This window comes from Chlamydotis macqueenii, chromosome 2 (genome assembly GCF_036417535.1).
Source record: "Chlamydotis macqueenii isolate bChlMac1 chromosome 2, bChlMac1.mat, whole genome shotgun sequence".
Classification (NCBI taxonomy): domain Eukaryota; kingdom Metazoa; phylum Chordata; class Aves; order Otidiformes; family Otididae; genus Chlamydotis; species Chlamydotis macqueenii.
In genome coordinates, this window is record NC_141557.1 from 5,412,689 (window position 1) to 5,440,295 (window position 27,607).

Consider the following 27,607-nt stretch of genomic DNA (forward strand, 5'->3'; position numbering starts at 1 on the left):
ATTTTGGGCCAAGCATGGTGATAACGATAGCTTAATTTTATGTAGCATTTCTGTCAGTTATGGATTATTTGTCAGAATAAATGTGTAAAATGTGCAGACTTTACAGGCTAAAAGAAGCCTTTGCTGTTACTGTTATACCAAAATGAACTTGGAATTTTTCCAGTCTTCTTTAGAACATAAACACTCTTAAAAATTTCTCATAAGGAAATGTGAGCTATCCTTCGTCTAGAAATAGTATGGTATGCTTATGCGAACATTTGTGATTACAGATTTACATGTAAATCTTACTGAAATTCAGGAAGGCATCTTCTTACGCCCATGATGTTTCTGAAAGTAATGTAACCTGTCCTGTTTCACTTCACATTTTCTACCTTCATCTCTGTCCAGTGACTAAATGATAGAAAAGGTAGAAATGTACCTGAATGTATCTCAATCTGATGAATATTTTTATTTCTATATCTTTAATACTTTCCTTCTCAGATATGCTTTTACTGGCATATATACTGGGGAAATAATAATAAAAATATTAGCAAGAGGATTTGTTTGGAATGAATTTACCTTTCTTCGAGATCCATGGAACTGCTTGGATCTTGTCGTTATTATTGTAACGTAAGTAAAGCTCAGTTGTTCTTCTACCTCAAGGGACAAACACGCAGATAAAATGCTCTTTTATATTGCTGAAGTTCCTTAGAGTGGTTGCCATCCTACCTGCTTAAGAGTTACCGTGGTTGAATCACCCTTTGCATATCTGCAAGGAGAAAAATAGTCATAAACCTTAAAGCCAGACCTAAATGCAAAGCTCACCTTAGAACTGTTTGAGTGTTCTTGATTTAGTACGTATATAAATTTTGTTAAGAGGCGATTGCACAGACAGCAGAAACCAAGCGTGCCTCTTTGTATTGCAGATATATTGTCTTAGTTGTGCTCTGGATCAGGTGAAACTCATTTGACAAGGATCCAAAGCGGGTCACAAGGTGTTGAATAACATGGTGATAAATAATGGATGAAATCCCAAGAATGTGAAGTGATGTTCAAGGAAAAACAGATCTAGGTTTACATACACAGTTATGGGCTTTGAAATAGCTTTCACTTGTTGGGAAGATGATTATATTAGAGTTAAAATAGACAACGTTGTGAAAACACCACTCCAGTCCAAGAACGAAATAGAAAATTAGGACATTATGGGTAAGAAATAAAGAAAAAAGCAAGACACACAGTTATTTCACTGTGTGGCCTGTATGTTTCTTCAGGATTATATGTAGCTTTGCTCCTGACATCTCAAAAGGTGACAGAATTTAAAAAGATATAGAGAAGATGTGTATCTTGTATTCCAGATAATAAGAATGTAAATAGCATAGAACTCTTATGAAAAAAAATACAGAGCAGGAGCATGGTTGAAGTCTGTGGCACAGAGCCAAAGAGAGAATAAGTAATTTATTTTTTTTTCTCCTACAACAAGAGCTAAAGGCATGGAGTCTTAACCTCCACCATCTCCTGGGCTCTGTAGCAAAGGCTGCAATCAACTGTCAAATCCCTGAGTGGTTTTTCCTGATTTGTAAGTAATAGGTTATGTACTCAGATGTCATTGCACACATATATATGTATATTAACAAAGTATTCTTGTGGGTGATCCATAAACCACTCAGGAGCTTACACATTGTTAATCATTAGCAACTATCAAGTAGTCCAACAAGTGTATGAACAATTTCATTTTATGCTACTACTTCTCTGCCTGTGCTCCTAATTCATTCATGGTCAAGCAGATATAAGCACTTTGTAATACAGCATTTTCTTCTGGGTTTTTTTGAGTCCAATCATGCAACAAAAAAAAAAAGTATTTGTAAATGAACTCAAACTCAACTTGAGTGCATTTGTTACTTAAGGTACCTGAGAATTATTTAATCTTGCAGGCTAGGCAAAGCCATGGTGTTCTGATCTGTTGCTGACAAAAGCCGTGCTTTGAGTGGGAGGATGCCTAGATCACCTCCAGAGGCCCTTTTCGACCCATGTTTCTCAGATCCTGTTATTGCAATAGGACAAGGAGTAATGGTTTTAAAATAGTGGGAAGTAGATTTAGATTGGAAATTAGGAAAAAATTTTTTACAATGCGAGTTATAGAACACTGGAACAGGTTGCCCAGAGAGGTGGTGGATGCCCCATCCCTGGAAATGTTCAAGGCCAGGCTGGACGGGGCTCTGAGCAACCTGATCTGGTTGGAGATGTCCCTGCTCCTTGCAGGGGGGTTGGACTGGATGGCCTTTGAAGGTCCCTTCCAACCCTAACCATTCTATGATTCTATGATTGAAATGTTTTATTTTAAGGAATTCTGTTAGCAGTTATGACCTTGTCATAAGATAAGTCACAATTCGTGTCCTTTCTGACATGAAAGAAGTCTTATAAAATACAGAGTAACCTGCTAAAGTGCTGTATGCTACTCTTAAAATACTCGTTTTCTGAATTTTTCCAATTGTTGTAGAGATTACATTGAAACTAGTTTCAATACTCAGGCTCTTAGCTGACTGTTAAATAAAAGTGAGAAAGATAGCCGCGTGGCACAGGATTAACGTATTGTAAACCTGATTTTGCTCAACTCCCTCTCCCAAGGTATATATTGTGTAGTTCTGCAATAGGTGCAACGTATATTTTCCTGTGGTGTTCTAGATCAGATTAGCCTCAGTATGAGAGGATGTGGTTATGACATTGAAGGTTTTATATTTATTTGACGTTTTCGTGGATAAACACTTCAAGAGTTAAGCATCCAAATACAGGCTAAGTAAAAACTTGCTGTTTCTTTTCAGAGGCACTATTCAAAAGTCTCAGTATTTCATATCACTTCCTAGAAATGGACTTGGATTCCTGACTTTAGACATCTACCTTAGGACGTATTTGACCTGTTCATTTCTTACAACTTGTTCATTACTATGTGTTAAATATGCATATGCTCAGAAAAGCTACATCTTTGTCATTCAGTTATATGGTGGTTTAATTTTACAGGTATGTTACTTTGTGTAAAAGTATGGGCAAGGTTTCAGCTCTTCGAACTTTCAGAGTACTGAGGACTTTGAAAGCTATTTCGGTAATACCAGGTAAGTAACATCATGTCCTACTAATTTGCTCTCTACTTCAGCAGTATACAATTTCTAATGCCTCGTCTCTTCTTGTCTTCAGTTTTCTGGTCGCTGTTAGTGACTGCTAGTGGGATCCCAAGGTGTGACTGTTTTGTGGTCTGTAGTGACTCTCAGCAGAATCTTAGCACAAAATTTTTGTCGTCTTTCACCCAAATGATTTTGCTACAGGCAAATTTTTGTATTTTCCACTTTTTCTGTCTTATCACTAGTGTTCAATTTTACTTAGCCCTGTGCCTTTGTCTTTTGACTTTTAGCTGTCTTGAGCAGCACACCCTATTCAATATCTTCCCTTAGCATAATATGGCTATACCACCGTATTTCTGCTTTCACATTCTACTTCATTAGCTTAACCTTCTATGGTTTATTTCCCAGAATAATGACTTCACATTATTTCAGAATTTGGTTTGTTTGTTTACTGACCACAGCCACTATCTGGATTGAGAACAATACTTTCAACTTTTTCAGCATATTTTGCATGTGCTGTCCAGATAGTCGATATTTTTGTAAGGTGTGCCACTAATTAGGATACCAAAGTATAGATTTCAGAGTCTAACTACAAAAACTCATTTGAAAATCTATAAATGACTGTATATACCATTGTCATAATGTATATTAACTTTACCATTTCTATGTGTGTACAAAAATATTTTTTATTTTGCTGTGGAATTAAACATAGAAAGTGGTTAATTTTTAATGTCAAAACCACCCTGTCAATACTTTTTATTTCACCATGGAGAACAGAGACTAAATGTATTTTTAGTTTTTTCATATGAAAGACTTCTAGAAAAATCCTGAATATTACTCTCTGCCTACGTCGTATTTCTTATTCAATTATTCTGCCAGAATATTGGTCTTCAGTTCATATATAACCCGTTTTCACAGCATCACAGAATAGTTGAGATTGGAAGGGACCTCTGGTCCAGTCTCCCTGCTCAAGCAGGGCTACGTAGAGCTGGTTGCCTAGGACCAAGTCCAGATGGCTTTTGCATATCTCCAAGGATGGAGAATTCACAATGTCCCTGGCCAACCTGTGCCAGTGCTCAATCACCCTCATGGCAGAAGAGTGTTCCCTGATGTTCAGAGGGAACCCCGTGTGTTTCAATTTGTGCCCATGGTGTCCTGTCACTGGGCACCGCTGAAAAGAGCCTGGCTCCATACTCTTTGCACCCTCCCTTCAGGCATGTATATACACTCATGAGATCCCTGCTGAGCTGTCTCTTCTCCAGGTTGAACAGTTCCAACCCTCCCAGCCTTTCCTTATAGCAGAGATGCTCCAGTTCCTTCGTCGTCTTTGTGGCCCTTTGCTGGACTCTCTCCAGTACATCCCTGTGTCTCTTGTAGGGGGAAGCCCAGAACTGGACCCAGTACTCCATGTGTGGCCTCCCCAGTGTTGAGTGGAGGGGAAGGATCACCTCCCTCCACCTGCGGGCCATGCTTTGCGTACTGCAGCCCAGGACGCCATTCACCTTCTTTGTGGCGAGGGAACATTGCTGGCTCGTGTTCCTCATGGTGTCCACCAGAACCCCTGGGTCCTTTTCTGCCAGGCTGCTTTCCAACTGAGTGGCCCCCAACATATATTTGGTCCCTTCCCAGTGTCATAAATGTTCTTTTGCTTTTAAACTGGTGGCATCTGTAAGGCATTATCTTCCAAGATGGAATTCCTCTAGGTAAGCAGAATCTATCCTTTACTGTAATGTGTATTTGGCACAGTGTGAAGTACTTGTTTAATGTTGATCAAGCACAGAAATATGTCTATATTAATTTAACTTTGTAAGAGTCTGCTTAGATGCCATCTTAATTTAGAATTTTCAAGTTAGCAAAATTAATATTAGGAGGAAGTGAAAGCCAAATAAGTTATGATTAGGAAATGTAAGGAAAAATACTTTACTCATTCCCATGCTTTATTTCGCCTTATTTAATACTCTGATGTTACAAAAAAAAAACATTGACACTGATTGTTTTTAATATACCTGCAACTGTTGAATATTGTCTTAAGGGAACACAACTGCATTCTTATTCTCATTGTGCGTATTATTGAATCTTATTTTTCTAGGTCTCAAAGTCATCGTAAATTCACTTCTGGAATCTGTTAAGAAACTTACTGATGTGTTGATCTTGACTGTTTTTTGCTTGAGTATATTTGCTCTAATAGGCCTCCAGCTTTTTATGGGCAATTTAACATCCAAATGTGTCCTCAGTAATGCTACATACAATGACACGTTATGTAAGGAGGCCAAGATATATGTACCAAATGATGAAGGTAAATTTTATTCTTTTCTCTCTTTACGTAAGCTGTGTATCTTCCTATGTCGCTCTTTTTTTTTTCACAGAGATGTTGAAATAGAGTTGCATGTGTTTCTCACGAGAAGGTATGGCCTTCCGGTTGCACAAGTGGTAATACAAAGTCTTTGGACAACTGAATGGGAGATGAATGAATCTGGGATTTGGAGAAGGATTAGAAGTCTGTGGGATAGGAGGGACTGAGTTTTCTGTAAGCATTTGCTTCTGTACCTATGCACATTGCACAGGGATCCTGATTTTAGGGATACTGCACTGAGAATTATTTTTTTCCATCACTTAATTTATATAATTTTGTCATTTTGCCTACTTCTTGCAGAGATTCTGATTTTTGCTGGAGATCAAATAAAATCTTACACTGTGAGCTGTGCGGTTTTTTTTTTAATTGCCATAGTGCCAGATCTGAGAAACAGCCCTATGCCCTTCATTCTGAAAAGGGTCTTTCCCAGAGATTTGGTCCATCAGGATGGTTTGTAAAGTGCACTAGTGTATGGTTTACTGCCAGAGTACTGTAGGAAGTGACAACTTCTGATTTTATGATTCCTTTATTTTTTTTTTTAATTAGATATCTGCTACAGAATGAATAAATCTTCTGAAATATTGCTCTGTGGGTTCAGTGCAGATCCTAAGTAAGTGAACAAAACAGTTTTAGTACTTTCTTTTTTTCCCTCCAGATTTACTGTGGTTTTATTTTTAGCCTAAAGGAACGATGATGATTTTTCAGGGGGGTGGAATGTGTGTGCATGGATTATTAAATTAAAAACCAAATATTTTACAACAGAAAAAGAATAAGGTAAAGTACTAGGATGCAAGCAACTATATATGTGCTTTGTTGCTAATCACTGGTAATAAAATGGCAATGTAGAATGATATAAAGGAGGAGAGGAACAGATTAGTAAAGAGTTGAGAGATATTAGTAAACTCTCCTCTCCTCGTCTTTGTGACTTAGAATCACAGAATCATAGAACAGTTTGGGTTGGAAGGAACCTTTAAAGGCCGTCCAGTCCAACCCCCCTGCAAGGAGCAGGGACATCTCCAACCAGATCAGGTTGCTCAGAGCCTCATCCAACCTGGCCTTGAATGTTTTCAGGGATGGGCATCCACTTGGTGTCTGACTTATTTAAAAGTAAACATATTTCACTTTTTTTCCGCTCTCTATGTATTTGTTTGGATGTGTCCTACATCAGTGGGGAGTTTCTATCTAGACAGAACTAGACAAATGACTTTCTAGGATTGTCTGATAGAAATCAGCCCTTCTGACAAAGTTATATTGAGGAATAATCAAACAGACTTTCCAACAAACTGAAAAAAATCTATATTTGATGTTGTGTACTGGGTGCTTTCAGATACAATTGAATACTACAAGTAAGTATTGTTTAACATTTCCTTTGTGGTTAGCAAAGAGTGCCCGGAAAACTACAGCTGCGAGAAGGTGGGGAAGAATCCTGACTTTGGTTATACGAGTTTTGATCATTTTGGCTGGGCCTTCCTTTCTTTGTTCCGTCTGATGACACAGGATTACTGGGAGCGTCTCTACAGACAAGTAGGTACTTTTATTACCTGCTAGAATGACTTTAGACATGCAGTTTAGAGCTTTATGTCCATTAGAGAAATCTGCACGTGCTTTGACGTTACTGATACCAAGTTTCTTTTAAAATCAACAAAATATTAAGGGAGCATCTTCAGGTGACTGAATTGTGACACCTTCTGCAAGTGGCATTGCGTGGGACCAATCCTGCTGTGAATGCTCGTAGTTTTGTTGGAGAACACGCTTGGGTCAGTGATTAATAGTTAAATGTTCATGTGTAGCTACCAAAGAACTGGGGTATAAAGGAGATCTGGCTAGGAGCTCACTGCTGCTGCGGGGGACATGAGGACATAGACATGTTACATACTCTGTGTCTCTTCCTTTTAAGTCCTGACTCCTCACCAAACCTTTTTGCTGAACATGTAGACTTGCATTTCAGATCACTTTTGACAGCTGGTGCTAAAAAAAGTCAGAGCCTTTACGTTTTGTTTCAGATTTGAATGTAACTTTTAAATTTTGTTTGTTGGCAAAAAAATGATACAAAAACTGCATGTAGAGAACTCCCTGGAGTCACCTGTGTATCTCTTTACAACTGAAGTTGTCTTCTCATAACTTAAATTCTGATAATCATTTGCTGGGAGATCTTTCGTTTAGTTTTAAAAATGGATTTTGTTAATTCTTCTCTGCATCATTATGAATGTTTGGTGATCCATTGCATAAAAAGAAAACATTGTATGATCACGGAAGTTTTTAAGAGCTGATATTTATTTACTTGAAGGCCAGGTGAACTCCTGACTAGATGTGTTTCTAGACCTTCTGTATAACTTAGGCCAGAGATAGATCCTACTGTTGTGTAAAGAAAACAGTGCAGTATGTTGACCTTTTGTATTGTATAGGAAAATAAATTGTTTAAAGTTTGAAATTCTGTTGTAAATGTTCGTTTGTTAAGAATTTATTACAGTCTTTACCTTTTCCTCGCAGACTATCCGTACCTCTGGAAAGAACTACATTTTATTTTTTCTGGGAGTCATCTTTTTGTGCTCATTTTATCTCTTCAATCTGATCTTGGCTGTAGTAACTATGGCATATGAAGAGCAAAATAGAGCAACTCTTGCTGAAACAGAGGCAAAGGAAAAAATACTTGAGGATGCCAAAAAAATTCTAGAGAAAGAACAGGTTTGTAAATTATTATATATAATATGTGGTTCCTTTTGTTTGCTTTTGTTTGTGAATTAGGGAAATAAAGTTTTTAATTAAACATGTGCTTCTTACTATACTTTCTCACACTTCATTTCTCTTTCTGTCTCTTTATAAATACACGTGTATGTATACGCATATTTAAATATGTATAAACATTTCTGTGGTACGAACAAACAGCATCAGTCCGAGTTAAATCATATTAAGTTTTAGGATTTGCAGATCTGACATTGAATAGAAATGGCTTACTGGAAAGTGTACAGCTTTTATGGTATTGCATAAGTGCCTGCGCTCGGTGGTTTGTCCTGTTCTTCTGTACTACCACTGTTGCTGTGTACAGAAATTCCTTTCTCTGGATATTCCGTCTTACTATTACTGCATAGTCTGATGGATGAAGTATGAGTGGATAAATGTGCATCCAAAGAAAAGTTGTCATTTCTACAGTTTCCTGATACTGGAAGTTCTGATGTGACTAGCTTTCAGGATTGATACAAAATGCAAGCTTTCTGAGAGCCACTGCGCTCAGCTATTTAAGGGGTGTCCATGCCTCTTTCTGAGTGTTTGGATGCAGAAGGTCTACCAGTCAACAAGAGCAGGAATAGTCTTTGGCCAAGCTAATGCTGTTAGTTCCACGTTAAGGAGCTAGAAGGATATCCAGAGACTCTGTTAGTTACTTTGCTGTTGGTTTGATGACCTAATAGACACACATCAGATTTCTTCTCTTGGCACAGTATTGCCTGGATTCATTCATTCCTTGGCCTGTTGGAGATCAGGGATCACATTATTTTTATTTTATTTCTGAGAAATGAAGCTCTGAGCTGAGGCAACAAGATAGATTGGGAATTGTTGTAAGACATATTTTATCATCTGACTTTTAATGAAAGATACTTCTGATTTATTGCTAACAATCAGAAAAGTCAGACTTGTAAGAAGACATGCAAAATTTCCCTAGCAACTATCCAATTTCATTGTTAAACGAAAGGCATCACCAGTTTACCGAATTCCTCCTCTGCAGCTGTCAACAGGCCTGTGATATTTCTCTGTCTGAAATCCCAGCTTGCCAAGCTTTACTTAGCTTTTCTTCCTTTTATTTTCTGTTCAACAGGATTAGTAATTACGAAAGGTTTAACACTTTAGGATTTAGTTTGAGCCTTTGTCTTCTATTGGCTTTGCGCTAAAGATCTTTCCCAAAGCAGGAAAAGGAGAGTAAAAGGATACACCTTAATATTCTGTAATTCAGATACAAAATACAATATCTATAGTGGCAAGGACAAGCTTTAATTGTAGGAGCTGATAAGTAACCCTGCTTTATCTTGCAGTATTGTGAATAGTACTTTATACTCCTATCTCTTTATAGTAATCTGATATTGAAAGGTAAGAATTACTAGTGCAAAGCACAGATAGCATAATAATTATACCGTGTACGATCCTAGTCCATTTGTCTTGTATTAATAGACCGACTTTTTGCTGTTTGTTTTACAGATGTTGGCTGCTGGAGAGGGTAATAAGGCCTTGCATGTCAGTTCTGAAACGTCAGTTGCTGACTTGAAAAATTCAAAAGAAAAAGAGATGGAGAAAGAAAAACCTGTTTTAAGACAAAACTTAATTCTAGGTGATCGTGGGAAAGAGGAGCATATATTTAATTCGCAGCCTGGTCGCTGCCACAAGAAGCTTGTGAGTATTTGAAATAGAGATATATTCAGTAGACTTGCATGTGATATGATGATTTGATGACCAGAAAATCTTTCTTTATTTCCAATTTTTGTCCCTCTTTTTTTTTTCTTTTTTTTTTCTTCTTGCATGCATTGGATTAACTTGGTTTTTAAATCAATCTTGAAGTTAGATTTTAGAACCAAGGGGAGATAGCACTATATGAACTCAAAAGGAAAGTTCGAGATGGCCATCAGTAGTGTACTTATGACACGTTATAGCCCTCTGCACTTACGACTATGGTAAAATCTCTATTATGGCATCTCTAGTATGCTACATAAACAAACATAAAGTCTTGTAAGTTTTAGAATTTCCCTAATGACCTAACCTTGCCTTTTTTTTTGTACATGCAGCTAATTCTCTGGCCTAAATATTTAGGGCTGGATTTAGTTCAGTATGAAGATTTCTAATGTTAAGGGCATGTCTAACTATAAGCACCTAGTGCCATTTTAAATGTTCTTGGACAGGTTGGATATCCTGGACGTCTTTGGTGTCTGTGACACATCTTCTAGGCAGGCTGGCACACAAATTTTTCATAGAAGTTTGAAGTAATGATATAATGCTATGACATATCGATAGGTCGTGGTTTTAAACTAAAAGAGAGTAGATTCAGACTAGATACAAGGAAGAAATTTTTTACAATAAGGGTGGTAGAACACCCTCACAGGTTGCCCAGAGAGGTGGTGGATGCCCCATCCCTGGAAACACTCAAGGCCAGGCTGGATGAGGCTCTGAGCAACCTGATCTGGTTGGAGATGTCCCTGCTCCTTGCAGGGGAGTTGGACTGGATGGGCTTTGAAGGTCCCTTCCAACCCAAACCATTCTATGATTCTATGATATCTTTACTTATATACCTTCCCCACAAAAAATCAAGTTGTGCTGAAAGGGGGTACTAAGGTACTGTGCATTGTAATGTGGTCAGTCAGTAGCTCCCTGTCAGCTGGTAGTTCTGATCACTGATACTGGAGTCTTTGTTCTTTCTGTTTTTCTCTGCCTCAGAGTCTCACCTATTCTTTGCAGCCCATGTTTTACAGTTCTCTACTTAGTCCTTAAAAAGTGTGTGTGTGGGTGTTAACGTGTCGTGAACAGAATCTTTGATAATAATTCGGTATGTCCCGTGTTGGCCTGTCTGTTCTTCAGTGCACATCAGGAACACTGAGTTTAGCATTCTGTAACTTCTAATGAAAAAAAAAGTAGTCCCATTCCTAGTTTTAAGCAGTCCAATATTAATATAGATCTTGATAGGCTTAATAGGGCTGATCAAACTGATAGTTTTGATTCACTAAATAACTATTCTTAATTTTAATAAATATTTATTAGTTATTAACAATCAATAATTCATAGTTAAATAGCCAATAACTTATTCAAACTGATTGTCAGTGTTCTTTTTGTATATTCTTTTTATCAGTCACTGGAAAGATGGAATTATTTTTTTCTTAGCTTCCCCGTTATTGGTTCTTTACTTCTTATATAATGGCATTACTGTTGTTGTTAAGTATTTTCAGAAGGAAACAACTTCTTGAAAAATGTTACTAGTTTTGATGAAATGTCCTCAAACACACGATATTGTTGCATTGTTTTGTTTTACATTCTTTCAGCAAGGTAAGGCTTCATTCCAATGTGTATTTAAAAAGACGTGTTTATCTTACACTGGACGTAATTTTTACATCGCCAGTTATTCATATTCATTTGTTATATTATCTTCTGTCATCTTTCTAACCAAAGAGGCAGATACTGCTGTCCTATGAATTGTCAGTGGACTCTATTGATGATCCTTTTCGAAGACAGAGGTTAATGAGTGCAGCTACTGTTATTACAGATAATTTGCGTAAGTCATTCTTTAGTGTTTTTCCTATGGTGATTGCGTAACTTGACCCGACAGTTCAAAATGTCACAGTCAGCATTACTTAATTCACTAAGGGAAATTATGCTGCAATCCAATATGAGTTTTTCAGTAAAATAAATATTCTTGTATCTCATGTGACTGCAACTGTAATTTGCAATTCCCAAGGGTGAATCATACCTGATCAAGTTGATTGCCCTGTACAATGAAATGACTGGGGTTTGTGGTTGAGGGGAGAGCAATGTTTTGCTTTACCTTTACTTTAACAAGGCTTTCAGCACTGTTTTCCGCAGTATTTTTTTCATCCAAGTTAGGGTGTTAGGGTCTGCATGGGTGGACAACCAGCTGGACAAAAACCAATGGATGTTTGGGCTTCAAGTGTCTGGTGAACAGGTCATATTCTACCTGGAGGGGGGTAACAAGTGGAGAACCACAGTTTGTATCCTAGGACGTGTCTTTTCCTAAGTGACCTGGAGGAGGCAACAGAGGACTTGCCCTTCAATTTTGCAGCTGACACCAAACTGGAGGGGAACTGCTTGATACACTGGAGGCAAGGGCTATCATCTAGAGGGACTTAGACAGTCTAGGGGAATGGGCCAGCAGGAACCTTATGAAAATTCAACCAGAACAAATGTAAACTTCTGCATATCTGCAAGAACCTCTTGCAACAATAGAGGCTGGAAGCTGAGTGGCTGGGAAGCAGCTCACTGTGAGCAGTGAGCTGAGCATGAGCCAGCAACATCCTCTTGCAGCAGCAATGGCGACCAGTATCATGGACTATATTAAAAGGAATATAGCAAGTAGGAAACTGATTATCACCCTTTATTAAACACTTGCCAGACCACATACTATGCCTGCTTTGCTCCCCAACCCCCCCAGTACAAGAAATACATTGAGTTCAGTAGAGGGCCACCAAGTCAGGGGCTGGAGCACTTGCCCAGTGCTAGGCTGGTTCAGTATGGAGAGAAGTTTTTGAGGGGGAATTGATATCAGCCTTCCAGTGTGTAGGAAGAATTATCAAGAAGATGGAGCCAGGCTCTTCACAGCGGTGCATAGTGGGAAGATGAGACAACAGACATAAACTGAAAGACAAGAGTTTCAAACTGTGTGTGAGGAGAAGCTTTCACTGTGAGGACAGTCAAAGGAACAGGTTATGCAGTCTCTGACCTCATGGCTGACCCTGCTTTGGGAGGGGAGTTGCACTAGGGATCTCCTGAGGTCCCTTCCGATGTGACTTGTGACTCTATTCTCAACTATGGACACGAAGATCTGGGAAACGCTCTTCATTTTTTCCTGGAGTTTTTTTTCCAGCCCATGTGCAGCATCTGTAATTGCGCAGGTGCAACTCACAGAAAACGAGTTGTCAGTTTTCCCAGACACAGTTATTTGTCCTTAACCAGATCCTTTATCATCCTTCAGCAGTATAATAAACATGTGAAAAGGTGGGTAATGTCACCTGTTTCTGCAATGATGATTTGTTGATGGTCATCTTTAAATAGCCTGTGATTAGTTTGTGTAGAATGAGTGAAACAATTTTTTTCAATTACGCCATTCTCCTCATATAAGATTGATTTTTTTCTTTTCAATCTTTTGAATGACTGATTGTTTTTTTTTTCTTCATGCTATGACATTTCATATAAGATTATTCATATGTCACTTTCCCTCTTTGTCATTTAGAACTGCAGGAGTCAAAACTGAAATGCCCTTCATTATGGAAACGATTTGCTCAAAAATATCTGATTTGGAATTGTTGCCCATTATGGAGAGCAGTCAAAGAGAAAGTGAAATTGGTAATTTTGGATCCGTTTGTTGATCTCTTAATAATGGTTTGCATTATTGTGAATACCTTATTCATGGCTCTGGAGTACCCTGGCATGCCAGACAATTACCGACGAATGATTTCTCTAAGTGACAAGGTAAGTTAGGTCTGTATTAGAGTGAATATGGAGATATAACCCCATATTTATACTAGGACAGTCCCATAAAGAGATGTGTTTTTTCAGTGCTTTTTTGCTGACTTTCTTTATCCTCTTTCCAGGTCTTTACCCTGGTTTTTACAGTGGAAATGATCTTGAAAATCATCGCTCTAGATCCTTACAACTATTTTCAGCAAAAATGGAATATTTTTGATAGCATAGTTGTTATGATTGGCCTGATAGGCTTTCAAGAAAATCTGTCTTTTTTCAGGCTGGTAATTATTTCTTTATTCTTTTTTAAAAGTACATGTGTTGTTGAGATTTGTAAAATATTACAGTGAAATACCCTCAAATTATTTTACAGATGAATATATTAAAATCAGTTCTTTTTGTTAGTAAATAGTAAGCCAACAGGAATGTTTAATTAGAGTGAATATTTAATGAATATTAAAGAATATGTCCAATATGTTTATTGTACTGTGTATATTGAATACTACAAATCATCTGACACAACACACTTCCTTGGAAATCTGACCTAGCAGAGAGTTCACTGGTTCCCTGTTACGCCTGTACAGTGGCACGGCTCAGCTATGTTTCAGATCTTCCATTAGGAAGATATATTATCTGAGTGTTTTAATGAGCTTAAGGATAGCAAAGGTTCCTTCACAGCTTTTCCTTTTGAGTTGAGATTTGTAAAATAATGTATTTTTCCTCGAGGCTTAGTCTTGGCCTTGAGATCTCCTCAAGGCTTTCCTTCATCTTACAGAAAAGGAGGAGTAGCTCTGAGATGTCATGTATAATGTTACTTTTTTTGGCTTACGTCCTTACTGTGTATTTAGACTGCTAAATTTACTGATTACTTCTAACATTCTTCATAGCTTTTCAGAGTCATTGCACCTAGAAATTCAGTTGAATTCTATTTCATCTTGTGTATTGTGACTGAGAGGTTTTAACAGCCCTGAATGCTAATTTGACTAAAAACATCCTTTTTACTTGTGAGGGTGCATAGAATAGATCCCATCTGGCTTTTCAGATCCTAGTTTAAGTCTGTTGAGTGAGAGGTAGAAAAAAAATATTTTCTAAATTTTTCTCTGATTACATTTGATTTAGTCCAAAATGCAGTCATTTCGTAAGCCTCATCCAAGTACCTGTAAGCCACTTGATTATTATTGCTATTGCTGTTAATACTAATAGACTTACACATGCTCATATCTAGCTTAGCACAATCTGAAAGCTTCCTTTGGCAATTCTTTGTTCTCAGCAGCATTCACCGTCTGAGCTTAAGCACAACACTTTTGAATTGGAACATTAAAAACCTTTTTTGGGGGGAAAAATTATGATGATGTTACTGAAGTGAAGACAGCATGAGAAATGCAGGGTCTGGTTTTTATGTGTGCTGTGCTATCTCTGCAGTGTTCACCACTCACATTGTCTTCTTGTGTTTTACTTACAGCTCAGGATCTTCAAATTGGCGAAGTCCTGGCCAGCCTTAAATACTCTAATGAAAATAATTCTAAACTCAGTTGGTGCTCTGGGTAACCTCACTCTGGTTTTGATTATCACTGTATTTATTTTTGCTGTAGTAGGAAAGCAGGTTTTGGGCAGTAGTTACAAGAGTAATTACTATAAAATAAACACCAATGAGAATTTACGCTGGCATATGAAGGATTTTTGTCATTCATTCCTGATTATATTCCGAATATTATGTGGAGAATGGATTGAAACCATGTGGGAATGTATGGAAGTGGCTGGAAAAGGGCTATGTCTTCCCATTTTCTTGCTAGTCCTGGTGATAGGAAACTTGGTGGTGAGTTTCAAGCTATTTTTCAGTCCCTGCTGAATGCTTCCAATTACGCTGGCATATTTTTTTTTTCTGAGGCAAACTTTATAATTTGAAGAGTTTTCACACTACTCTATTTTCTGGATGTTATGTAATATATGTTTTTCTTCTGGGTTTCTTTTTTCCCTTTTCACCTGTCTTTCTCACACAAGAGGTATTGTGCTAGACAAAATACACAAAAGTATTCCTTCTACCTGGGGTATAGAAAGGCAGTGCTTTTGATAATTTGGTGTCTGATTTCCTCATCTTTTATGTTGCTGGGATCAAATAACCAAATTGTTTGGTGCTTTTAATGCTTACCAACTTATTCTTATATTATCAAAAGTTTATAATGCACACATTTTCTGGTTTGTATGACACATACTAGACATATACCAGAAGGAGTCATATCATACCATATTAACATTCCAGTATAATAGTAAATAATTTCATTGCAGGGGTTGATGAAAGTGGGATTGGGATTTTTTTTTTTTTAGCTAAGGAGGGTTTTCTGAAATGTCTTTTCTGTTAGCCGTAGTGTCTCCAACTTACTTTAACTATTTTAAGGTGCTCAACCTATTCATTGCCTTGCTGCTGAGTTCATTCAATACTGACTCCTCAATGGGACAAGAGGAAACCGGACAAATGACTAAATGTCAGATTGCCATTGCACGGATTCACAAGGGCCTGCAGTCTGTGAAAGACAGAATTTTGGATCATTGTGGCAAAAAAATGAAACGAGGCCTCAAAACAACAGCCAAAAAGAAGACTTTGGTGAAAATTTCTGCCAAAGACTTAGAGGAAAATAATTATGCCATGACAGATGTCAGAAAGGACATAGACAGCAGTTGCTTTGACATTGAGTGTTACCATACTGAAGAGAGTTCCTCAGTAACAAGGAAATACGAAGAATTTTTAACCAATTATAGTACTTGTGTTCCCATTGCAGTAGCAGAGACTTACACTGATGAAGGTCATGATGAGCAGAGTGTATGCACGGAAATAGAATACAGAAAACACGTAAGGAATATTAATATTTGAAAAATTATTGTAACTTGCATCTGTAAATATAATCTTGAAGACCCAACTGTAAATGTTATCCCTTCTGTCATTTCTGCCATTTACTTTCTTTGTTCTTCTAGTTGCTTCAAAATGCAAGAGCTACTAAATAGACTTAGGTATTCAATAAAATATGTAAGAGATTTTGAATATCCGCTTTTTCATCATTCTCCTCATTGATAGCCAGAATTCTGCTTCTGTCTGTTTTGTTTCCATTTGTTGCTGTCAATTGCTAAATGAAGTTTGAGCAAGACAGACGTTCTTTCTTTTTGTCTCCTTTGCTCTACAGATGGCACCTGGAATTTTTGGAAGGCAGGCCTTTTGTGTTTCTTGTATGTTGCTTCTCAGTTGCATGGAATACAAAGAAAAGCTTCACCTTTAAAAAAATAATTTCTTAATCTTTTTTTTTAATCCCCTATTCACCTCTATAATATTTTGAACTCCACTTTGTATCTCTTGATTTTGTTGTGTTGGGCAGGAGTAAGCTCAAGTCGTAGGCACTTAAATACAGATTTCTGCATCTGAGGCATTTATACTGCCATGATAGTCAATAACCGTGCAATTCATTTGCCTGTGCATAGACATTTAGGGATATTTGAGATACTTCAGGTGTCTGTCACATCCATGTGGGACTGACAAATACAACACAGGAGCTATAAAAACTCTTTTTGACATCTGGAGACCAGGAGTGTGTAGAAACACCTCAGATTACAGTAGGTATCAGCCACAATTAATTACTCCATTTAGAGATGTGGATCTCAAGATTCCGTGTACCACTCACCTCATAGATCTCAAGTGCCATTTGAGGTGCTGGATTGTCTCATATGGCTTCTAATTGCTCCTCCAAAAAGGTGTCTGTCAGTTCCTGTAGGTCCTGTGCTGCATTTAACTATGCCATGTGTATATCTTGGGTACCACTGAGTATCTTGAAAGACAATAAGCAGTATAGGGGCAAGCAACTGAATGAAACCCTTTGTGTCCTCATGGCATTCAGTAGTGTCTGTGGCTACATGTCCGTATTACTTGTATGTTGCCCACTTTTGTACTTTGTGTTTTCTCCCATTTTCATAGAATCATAGAATCACAGAATGGTTAGGGTTGGAAGGGACCTTCAAAGGCCATCTAGTCCAACCCCCCTGCAAGAAGCAGGGACATCTCCAACCAGATCAGGTTGCTCAGAGCCTCATCCAGCCTGGCCTTGAACGTTTCCAGGGATGGGGCATCAACCACCCCTCTGGGGCAACCTGTTCCAGTGCTCTACAATCCTCAGTGTAAACATTTTTTTCCTAATATCCAATCTAAATCTACCTCCCTCTATCTTGAAACCGTTACCCCTAGTCCTGTCACAACAGACCCATTTTGCTTTCTTGATTTTTTCCCTCCTATTTTTACTTTCTTTTCTTCTCTCTAATGATGTGTTATAATTTTAATAAAATTATATTTTACCCACTTACTTTTCTTTGAGGAGGAAGATGTGTCTTAATGAAATTGTTTGTGAGAGCATCATTACTTTTATTATATGTGATGTGATTGCTTAGAAAGGATATGAATGCTGGTTTGAGTGTGGTGATCTGTCTGCTTTAATGCATTTTAGTTCAGAATCATTGGGTCATCCTCTGAGATTCTTATTCATATGGTCAGTTTCTAGGTGAACTGGTAGGATCCGTTTTCTGTGTTTTTAGTTGTAAGAGGAGGCATTGTCAGTGGAATATCTTTGGACAAGTTCTCAAAGAAGCAGAAATTGCTGATCACCTCAGAATCCTCTGTGGCTGTTTGAAATATGTTGTCTATAAGCATTTGACAATAGAAATCCTTTCCCTGCTGCAGTGGAATCTGGTGTTTCTAGGACTTTGTAGTGGCAAAAGGACTAAAAGCTGATCGGAATCACTTAGTTCTTCTGCCTGCAACTAGAAACATGAGACTGTTGGCATCTGTCTGCAAAGATGGGTACTGAGCCAGTTCATCAGAACTGGATGCAGGAATCCATCAGTGGGCTAAAAGCAGATCTTGATGAATTATGTCTTTCCACAGTATAACCACAGGACCAGAGTATTTGAAATCAAGGAAGAAACCATTATTTTACATGCCTTTTAGGGATATCATTTAATTATCTGTTAAAAAGACAAACATGCTAAATTTTGTGGATGCTTTAGATTCTATTAAAGAATTTTGACTTTTAAGAAGGAAGGAAGGAAGAAAACTGAGGAAAATCAACAATTTTGTGTTATTTCATGCAGGGAGACAGATCAAGACATAGAGAGCGGTGCCAGAGTTCAGGTGGCTTCAGTCAGATTTCTGTAACTTCTGAAACTAAAAGTGATTTTTCAGAAACACACCAAAAGAAAGAGCAAAAAGAGGTAATTAGAACTTTTATCATCTTGAGGAATATGCTAGAGGTGAAAATTGTCACAGTGGTTCTCTCATTCAGCAATGGCAGGACAACCTGGGGTTTTCTGAAGAGCACCAAGTATAATCCCTGTGAAGATGGTACATCTCTCTAGAGGCAATAATAGTTTAAGGTGTGGAGATTTGTCTCTCCTTAACAGCCACAGCTAATAGTGTAACTTAGTATATTATTTTGTACAAAATAGGTTAACATAAATTAATCAAGAAACACACTCTGTTTAAACATATCTGATAGATACTATCCATTTTTGTAGATAATTATGTTTGCCCTCATCCTTGGATGTTCCCAAAACAACCATACTTTTTCTGGTCTAGAAACTTAACTTATTTTAGTACAGTAGAGTTCCACATCAAAAAAGGCGAAGAATCATGGTTTACCTCCAATGACCCAGAAAATTAAATGGAAGTTCAGCAGCTTTCTGGATTACTACTTCCAAAAGTCAAACCACTTCAGCATTTTCTGGTTTTAGATGAAGTTACCAGAACTTTTGTTTGTTATACATTATTTAATTATACTTGTATAAAATTTTAATATTAAAAATATTACAATGCCTATGAATTTAAATAATTGCATTTTTGTCTGTGTTGAAGATTCTCTAGGACCTTAAGTTACTGTAGAGCAGCATGACTGTCAACAGAGGTGGTTCTCCCTTCTTCTGCCTTCTCACTTTTGTCCCTGTCCTCATGCTTTCCCTTTCCATGTCATACAGGGCGCTTACTTTTAATGGCTGATAGATTGTTTCATTCCTTTTTCTTCATACTTCTTTTCCTTATTGTCTTTAGTTTTAGATATATGTAGGTTATTTACCAATAACTACAATTCTATGAGATGCATAGACCATACGTACATTTCTTTCCTGCTAGGCCTTCCTGTCTTCAAGCCTTTTGAGACATAGTTTGTATCTCTTGAAATGAAAATATAATTGAATTGGTATGAAAAAATGTAAGTTTTCTCTACAGTAAAGTTGTAGCATAATATAATCTCTTCTGAACATTTTCCTTCGTACAAATCCAATGTAGATGACTAGAAGAAACCAAGAAACTTGTTAAATTAGAGCCATGGAAACAGAGAGTAGGGATTAGTCTTTTCTGTCCTGTTATTTGTAATTTTATTTTGGTAGTTCAGGAATATTAAGATCATTTATATGCTGCAGAATTTTTTTTTAGGGGAGAAGGGGATGATAAGTTTCTTTTATTTCAAATCTGATAACGTTATTAGTGAAAAGCAAATAAATTATCTTCTTTGCTCTTTTCCTGTGCAGCAGTGTGATGTTGGTAGCTATTCTGAAGCCAGCACTGTGGATCCTGTTATTCTCCTGGAGACATTTTCGCAGCCTAAAAAGTCACACCTGCCCAAGGACTGTTTTGCACAAAGTAAGAATCTTTTATGTATTGCAGTGACACCAAGTGAACCAGTATTCAAAGGTATCAGTTTGGAACGTTTCCAAATTCGCGGAAGCTGTTTGACTGAAACACTTGTTTATAAACATAAAAAGTCAAATCAATGTACCTGAAGCCAGGACAGAACTGGAGCAGGGTTGGGATGGCTGAACACAGACATTTAGTACCATATGAGATGCCTGAGAGCAGACAAGACAACTGCATGAAGCTGGCAGAGTGTCACAGAAGCTGTAGAATATCTGAAGAGGCCTAAAATGATTCTAAACCCCTGTCTTTAGGTAGCAAAATGCCATCTTTGGAGTGTGATTCAGTCTCATATTGAGGCATCAGCCTGTAGGTATCTGTACATGAGCAAGGGCTCTGAAAGCACTTCTGAAGGGGCAGCTGGAGGTCAGTTAGGAGGTGAATGTCGGTACCTGGTGTTTTAAATAGCACTTCAACTGAATTTGTCTGAGCTCCCAATACAGTGGATGAGTATCCAGTCAATAGAGCTAATAGAATTCAGAGGACTCTACAGATCATCCCAATGTGGACACCTACATTTGGTTGCCTGAACGGCTCCCTAAATTCCACTGTCTCTCATGGTTCAATCCTACTGCCTTTACAGGTTAATGAAGAAATGTGTTCCCGGTGCAAAACAGTGAACAGATAAGCTAGTTGTAATGTCTCTGCAGTGCAATCAAGTGAAAATCAGTAAAAATAATAATTTACTGAACTACTAGTAAGGTAATATCTCTTTTGAAAACAGAAAGAATAAATGCAGTAAATAAAATAAGCAAGTTTTTTAGATAGAAGTAATGGCTGTTCTTCTGTGAAGGGCTTGTGGGCACGAAAGCTTCTCAGCTTTTTCCATGTAGGAGTTGCTCTATTAGAAGAGATTATTTCTGCCTACAAATTTTGTTGTTTCTTTAGCTTTAGATCATTTCCGCCACAGCATCACCCCATAGATAAAACAACACATTCTTTGTGTAGTCTGTAGAAGCTCATTTTAAGATGTCTTACACTTTTTAGATTCTATGTCTCCACATTTTTCATGGAATCAATATGCTGTTCTTTCTCTTTTCAGGTTGTATGGAATGTTTCCCATGTTGTGTAGTGGATATCACTAAGTTTCCAGGCAGAACTTGGTGGAAATTTAGAAAAACCTGCTACAGAATTGTTAAACATAGCTGGTTTGAAAATTTTATAATTTTTGTGATAATATTGAGCAGTGCAGCACTGGTAAATTTAATTTAATGTCTCACATTTGGAATTGATGTTTGTCAATAAATGAAAAGAATCACATTGTTATATATAACTTAACTCTTCTACTCTCACACTCCTTTCCCAAGGGAGAGACAAGAGTGTAATAAATGTGTCTCTTAGAAATTCTAAGGCTCTCTCCAGCTTAGATAAGATATTTAAAAATATAGAATCATAGCTTTCTTCATATTCTTGATGAAACATAATTCTTCACACACTTGTGTGCTTAATTAGGAGGCTAAGCCAGGGTCTGAAATTACTTAGGAAAGATTAAAACAATAAAAGTACTTCTAAATTTGTAAAGCAGACTAACTGCTCAGTAAAAATTTAGATTAAAAATCATCCAAACAATAAGATGATCAGAATTTAAAAGTGAAGATGGCTGTAAACTGGTAGGTGACTTAATGTTTCATTGCTACTCTGATTATGTCCATTCCTGCTGAAGTGTAAGGGAAATTTTATTTGTTTCGAAGACATATTCACTAGGTCTACTGAAAGTAATTTGTTAAATAAAATGTTATATACTGCAGAAGGAATATAACCAACTGGTGCGAGTGATCTATATGGCAGACGTCAGAATTTTCCAAATAAAATCTGTTTGAGCTGCATTAAGATTAGGTTGTACACTGAACCATAGATTTGAACTGTCTACTTTCAAATTTCCATGGCAAAATCTCCAAGGGGAACTCCCTGGATTCCCATGGGAGCTCCTCTGTACTCATGTGGAGCCAAACTGAAGTATGGAAGGAAAGTGAGGTATTATTTAGGATCTGGCTAAGTTGAACACAAAACTCCTTGGTATCCAGGTGCAAAATAACAAACAATAACGATTTATTTTCATCAAAGTTATATTGTGGTATTGATAACCTTCCCATTTCTAATATACTGTTATCCTCTTGCAAAAAGGGCATTTGTCCATTTTCTGTTTGTTTATAAAGGTGTTTGCTGATATGGAAGTCCCTGAACCCGCTAGAATGAACATCAGGCCTGTTCATGGCTTGAAAGTAAATTAAATTAGATCGAGATCATAGAAAGAATGCATAGAAAAGTATGTGGTGACTGCTCAGGGCTCAGAGCAAAGGAAGAGTTAGTGACTTTGGGCAAGTGAATTGATCTCTCTATGCTTCATTTGCTCTTCTATAAAAAAAAAAAAAGATGTATTCTGACATCCCAAGAAGGTGAGATGGTGTATTCCTCTTGAGAAGACACACTCTCGTTTCACCTTCTCACTTCAACTTTTTTACTCATCTCATGGCAAGAAATAAGACAAAAAGTTAGGAGCTGCAGAGGCAGAGTCAGAGAAGGGGACACAGATTTGAATAAGAGAAAAGGAAGTTGTTAAATGCTCCGATGTGCTCTAGAAGCACATTTTGGTCTTGAAACAGAGTGTGAAAAAGAAGAAGACAAAAGGAGATTGAGTAATTTATATCCAGGGTGTGATACAGAGTGGCTTCTGATATATCTATATAAGTGAGAAAAATTTTAAGTAAAAGTAATGACAGACATGGATTTGTAAGGGGAAAATAATAGTGGTGGTGAAAGTGGATGGGTAGATCATTAGAAATGTTGGCAACAAAAGAGAAATGAAGTGGAGGTGGAGCTATAGGATAGGGGAGAAATGGATGAAAGAAAGAATAAAGACATTGCCAAAGGCTTGGTGAGGAAATAATGCAGATGTTAAAAGGAATTTGGAATAGATTTACCAAAAACTTAAAATAAATTAGCAAGGCAGCAAATACATTAATCACAACTGAACAATGACATAAAATCCAGCAATCAATAAAACATTTTCCTAACCCCTTACTGACATTAAAGTAATGTCAGGGTTTAGGTGAAAAAATGTGAAACTCAAGGAATGAACAGTTCCAGATAAGATGTTTGTCATGTTTTTTCATATCTGCATTACAACTCTGAGGGTTGACTGAAGATGACTCCTTTGAAGGTCTAGGTCTGAAAGACAGTGATCAATGTTTTTAATTCAGCTTTATTATGAAGAATTTTAGACCAACACCTTCAAAATGATCCACTAACTTGGGAGGCCAGGATTTTTGGTAGCCACAATTGACGTTCATCAGATATTTTTTGAAGAAGTGTTGAGCATACAAAACTGGAAGTATGGGATTTCTTAACCAACCTGAAAATGAGACTATACTTATTTTACAAGTTAGATTTTTTTTTCTTCTAAGTATAAAACGGAGTGGTAATTGCCCATAATTTAGAATGAAATGGTTATAAGAAGCCAAACTGTGTATTCTTGTGCAATTTAAAAATAATTTTCCATATAACTACTGAACTGTTTTAGAACTGATTTCTGAAATTCCAGGCATTTGAAGATATTCACCTGCAGGAGAGAAAAAAAGTGAAAGTGCTCCTAGAGTATGCGGATAAAATATTCACCTACATCTTTTTTATGGAAATGCTTCTGAAATGGGTAGCTTATGGTTTGCACAGTTATTTCACAAATGCCTGGTGTTGGCTTGACTTCATCATTGTTTGTGTAAGTATTATATTCAGCTTGTCTTACATTTTGAATTTTGCTATTTTCTATATAGAGAACTATGTGTAACATTTGATTATTAATAAACACAAGTGTAAAAGCAGTTTCCAAAGGCTGAAAAAAAAATGCAATCAAAAGAGACTTTAGGACAAATTTAAATGGAAATTGTAGGTAATAATCAGAAGTTGCTTAAAAAAATATATTAATATCACTATCTTAGAGGACCATGTTGGTTATAAAAACCTTTTTGAGTGTAGAGACAGAGTGCAATTAGCGACCAGAAATAAAATAAATTAATTAAAATGGTAGAAAAATGTGAAGCTGCTGGCAGCTCCGGCATTTAGAAACAGAAAAAGAATTAGAGTTAAAGAAATTTAAATAGTAAAAGCAGTTGAAAAATATTGTTGGAAAAACCATTCATCAGAGAGTTAAAGATGTAGGAAAATGTGTTTTTCTTTGCAACCAAAGAAGTCTATAGAGCTGTAAAGAAAAATACTGCAATCATAGAATCATAGAGTCAGAGAACAGTTTGGGTTGGAAGGGACCTTTACATGTCATTTAATTCAACCCCCCTGCAAGGAGCAGGGACATCTCCAGATCAGGTTGCTCAGGCCCATGCAAATAATCAATAGTGAGATGGAGGAGGTGCAGTGTTCAATATATACATATTCATTCTGAATTCAGACAAATTTTGTAATATAATCTTGCTATATAAGAATGAAATATTTTTGCTTGTCAACAATACCCTAGGAACATGCTGAAGTTAGATATTTTGAAATAAGGACATCTAAACAACTGACTTCCAGTAACATCAAAGTAGCTGTTTGATAGCTTCTGAACAGTTAGCATTGAAAGTTGTGGCGTGTTTAGGACATTTCAACAGAAAAATCTAGTATTATGACTATTTACAAAGAATGTATAACATAACTTTAGCAATTATGGTTCTGTAATATTAATAGCAGTGCTGTCCAAAACAGAGGAAAAGCATGAAAATATCCAGTGGCTACACAATGAGACAACAAAGTCAAGTAGGAAGGAAGAGGCAAATAGTGAACAGTGAAAAAAAAGCCCCATTATTGAAACAATTTTCTGATGGTTTTAGTTCATTTTCTCTCTTAAAAAAATTTTAAAGTGAAGACTGGATATATTTGTGTAAATAATTTTTGTTTCCACATTACTGTCTTAAGTTATGATAAGGAATTACTGTATACGCTTCTGAGAATAACTATGCAGAAAATGGGAATAATTTATTTGAATAATCCTTTCTGGTCTTGTAGTGTATGAAATTACCGTAGTTACCAATGAGGTTGTTATACTAGCATTCTAAAATATTATATGAATTGTTTTGGAAAAAAAAAAAAGAAAAAAAAGAGTTTCAAATCAGAATGGCAGAATTACATTACTTGAAAAATATTAGGAAAGAGTGAAGTAAAATTATATTATAATAACTGTGTATTTTCTTCATTTGACTTACTGGTCAAAGATATTGTAACATTCAGCTTATGATTGTCTACTGACATAAATAAAAATAGATTTTTGTCTACCACTTAATAATCTCAGTTTCAATTCAATGACAGCTATCATTCGTTTCCTGGGGACTAAATACTGTTTCGGAAACCACATCGCTGTGTTCCTCTGGGAGCGCCCTGAAATCTCTCAGGACTCTTAGAGCATTGAGGCCTCTACGAGCTTTGTCAAGATTTGAAGGGATAAAGGTGAGGATATTGGGGAGGTATGTGCATATTTTGTAATAGTTACATTTGAAATTCTAGTGAAAATTACAACTTGAATCTCTAGTTAGGGACTTGCTCGCATTAGGATGGTCCAGATTGCCTACTTACGTCTTATGGTCGTTATCTTGAAATAATATTGGGATGCTGTAAATTGAATTATAATGTGCTACCACGAGGATTTATTACGTATAGTAGTTTGAACACTGGAACATTTTTCCATGTTTCCAGTTTCAGTGCAATTTGCAGAACAAACTAAACAAAATTTTTTTTCAACTTTTACTTTTCTGAAACCCATTCTTTGGTTTATCTTAGACATGGAAAAATTTCGTCCAGTCTGTTTGGCAAATTCTTCTGAAAAAATGAATATACTTGAAAAAAAATAGGAACCATTTTTAATTACTTGTCAGTAGAGAAGAAGCTATGTGTATACTTATTACAGAAAACAAACTGTAACGTGAGGAAGAAACCTGTACTGTGAACGTAGTAGTTTATCAATCTCTATGGAGTAAAAAGTGCAGTGACCACAGTCATTTCTTAGTTTTTTCTCATTGGCTGAAGCAAGAAATCGGAACCTGGAAAAATGAATTCATTAGTTAATTATTTCAGTGGAAACTACTCACTTTTTGTAACTCCTTTTCATAATTCCCCTTCTTTAGACTGCTGTGCCTATATCAATTCATCTTGTTCATCTTGGCAGTTACCTAGACAGGCTCACATGCCATGTTTCCTATTCTCCGGGGTGGATCTGAAAGATAACAATCCTTTCAAACTTAAATAGGGTGGGATTTTCTTAATAGGAGAGGGGATTCTTCTAACTCAATTTTAAAAGCTGCTCTGATCAAACTATGTGGAATCTTTAAAGTCAATGGAGAGAAGTAAAAAATTGTATAATGCAGATCATCTGACCTGTGTTAGATCACAGAATGTGACGAGACACTGATTTTACGCCTCGGGATGGACATGAAGCAGATCCTCCTGGAAGTCGTGAAGGACAAGAAGGAATCAGTTAGAAACAGCCAGCGTGAATTTAGGAAGGGCAATTTTTGCCTCTCAAACCTGATTGTCCTCTATGATGAGATTGTTGAGGGAGGGAAGAGCCATCTGTGGTCTCAGATATTGGTTATATCTGGTTTGGATAGGTGAACTATAAGCTAGGCAGAAAATCAGCTGGACTGCGAGGTTCAATGTGCAGAGATCATCAGGATGAAGTTGAGCTGGCTGCTGGTTCCTAGTGGCTCAGAGGTCAGTCCTGGAATCCATACTGCTTAATGACTTCATTAACGGCCTGAAGAGTGTGGTAGAAATTGTCCTCAGCAAGTTCACAGATGATACCAAATTGGGGGAGCACTTAATACACTGAGGGCAAGGCTGCTCTGCAGTGAGAGCTTGACAGGCTGGAGATACGGGCTGCAGAAACCCCAGGAACTTCAGCAAAAGCAAAGGCGAAGTCTCGCACCTGAGCCCGAATAACCACACGTGACTATGGCACACTGAGAAATGAGGAGCTCTGCAGAAAAGGACCTGGGGTGGACAGCATGTTAAACATGAGTCAGTAGAGCAACAGCGACGACCTACCATGTACTGAGCTGCATTAGCACGAGTCTGGCCAGCACATTGAGGCAATTCACTCTTCTGTTTTTGGTATCTGTGAATCTGGAGTATTGTGTTTAGTTTGGGGCTCCCCAGGATAAGAAAGACCGTGACATACTGGAGAGCGTCCAGCAAAGTGCCACCGAGATGGGCAGGGGACTGGAGAGAAGAGGCTGAGAGAATGGAGCTTGTTCTGTCTGCAGAAGAGAAGGTTAAAGGGAGGATCTGTCTGGGAGGTAG

The 27,607-nt window shown here is 37.2% G+C and overlaps 1 protein-coding gene across 1 annotated transcript in view; it reads left to right on the forward strand.

Moving 5' to 3' along the window:
• Nucleotides 1-27,607, forward strand: part of LOC104475426 (sodium channel protein type 5 subunit alpha) — a 40,964-nt gene that overhangs the window by 4,257 nt on the left and 9,100 nt on the right. The window contains exons 4-19 of the mRNA XM_086740816.1: nucleotides 481-609; nucleotides 2,995-3,086; nucleotides 5,182-5,424; nucleotides 5,992-6,055; nucleotides 6,825-6,969; nucleotides 7,936-8,130; nucleotides 9,634-9,825; nucleotides 11,587-11,689; nucleotides 13,382-13,620; nucleotides 13,743-13,895; nucleotides 15,074-15,427; nucleotides 16,007-16,459; nucleotides 20,167-20,278; nucleotides 21,372-21,526; nucleotides 23,871-24,076; nucleotides 25,669-25,759. Coding sequence (XP_086596942.1) covers nucleotides 481-609; nucleotides 2,995-3,086; nucleotides 5,182-5,424; nucleotides 5,992-6,055; nucleotides 6,825-6,969; nucleotides 7,936-8,130; nucleotides 9,634-9,825; nucleotides 11,587-11,689; nucleotides 13,382-13,620; nucleotides 13,743-13,895; nucleotides 15,074-15,427; nucleotides 16,007-16,459; nucleotides 20,167-20,278; nucleotides 21,372-21,526; nucleotides 23,871-24,076; nucleotides 25,669-25,759 — 2,926 coding nt within the window. The remainder of the gene's footprint in view (nucleotides 1-480; nucleotides 610-2,994; nucleotides 3,087-5,181; nucleotides 5,425-5,991; nucleotides 6,056-6,824; nucleotides 6,970-7,935; nucleotides 8,131-9,633; nucleotides 9,826-11,586; nucleotides 11,690-13,381; nucleotides 13,621-13,742; nucleotides 13,896-15,073; nucleotides 15,428-16,006; nucleotides 16,460-20,166; nucleotides 20,279-21,371; nucleotides 21,527-23,870; nucleotides 24,077-25,668; nucleotides 25,760-27,607) is intronic.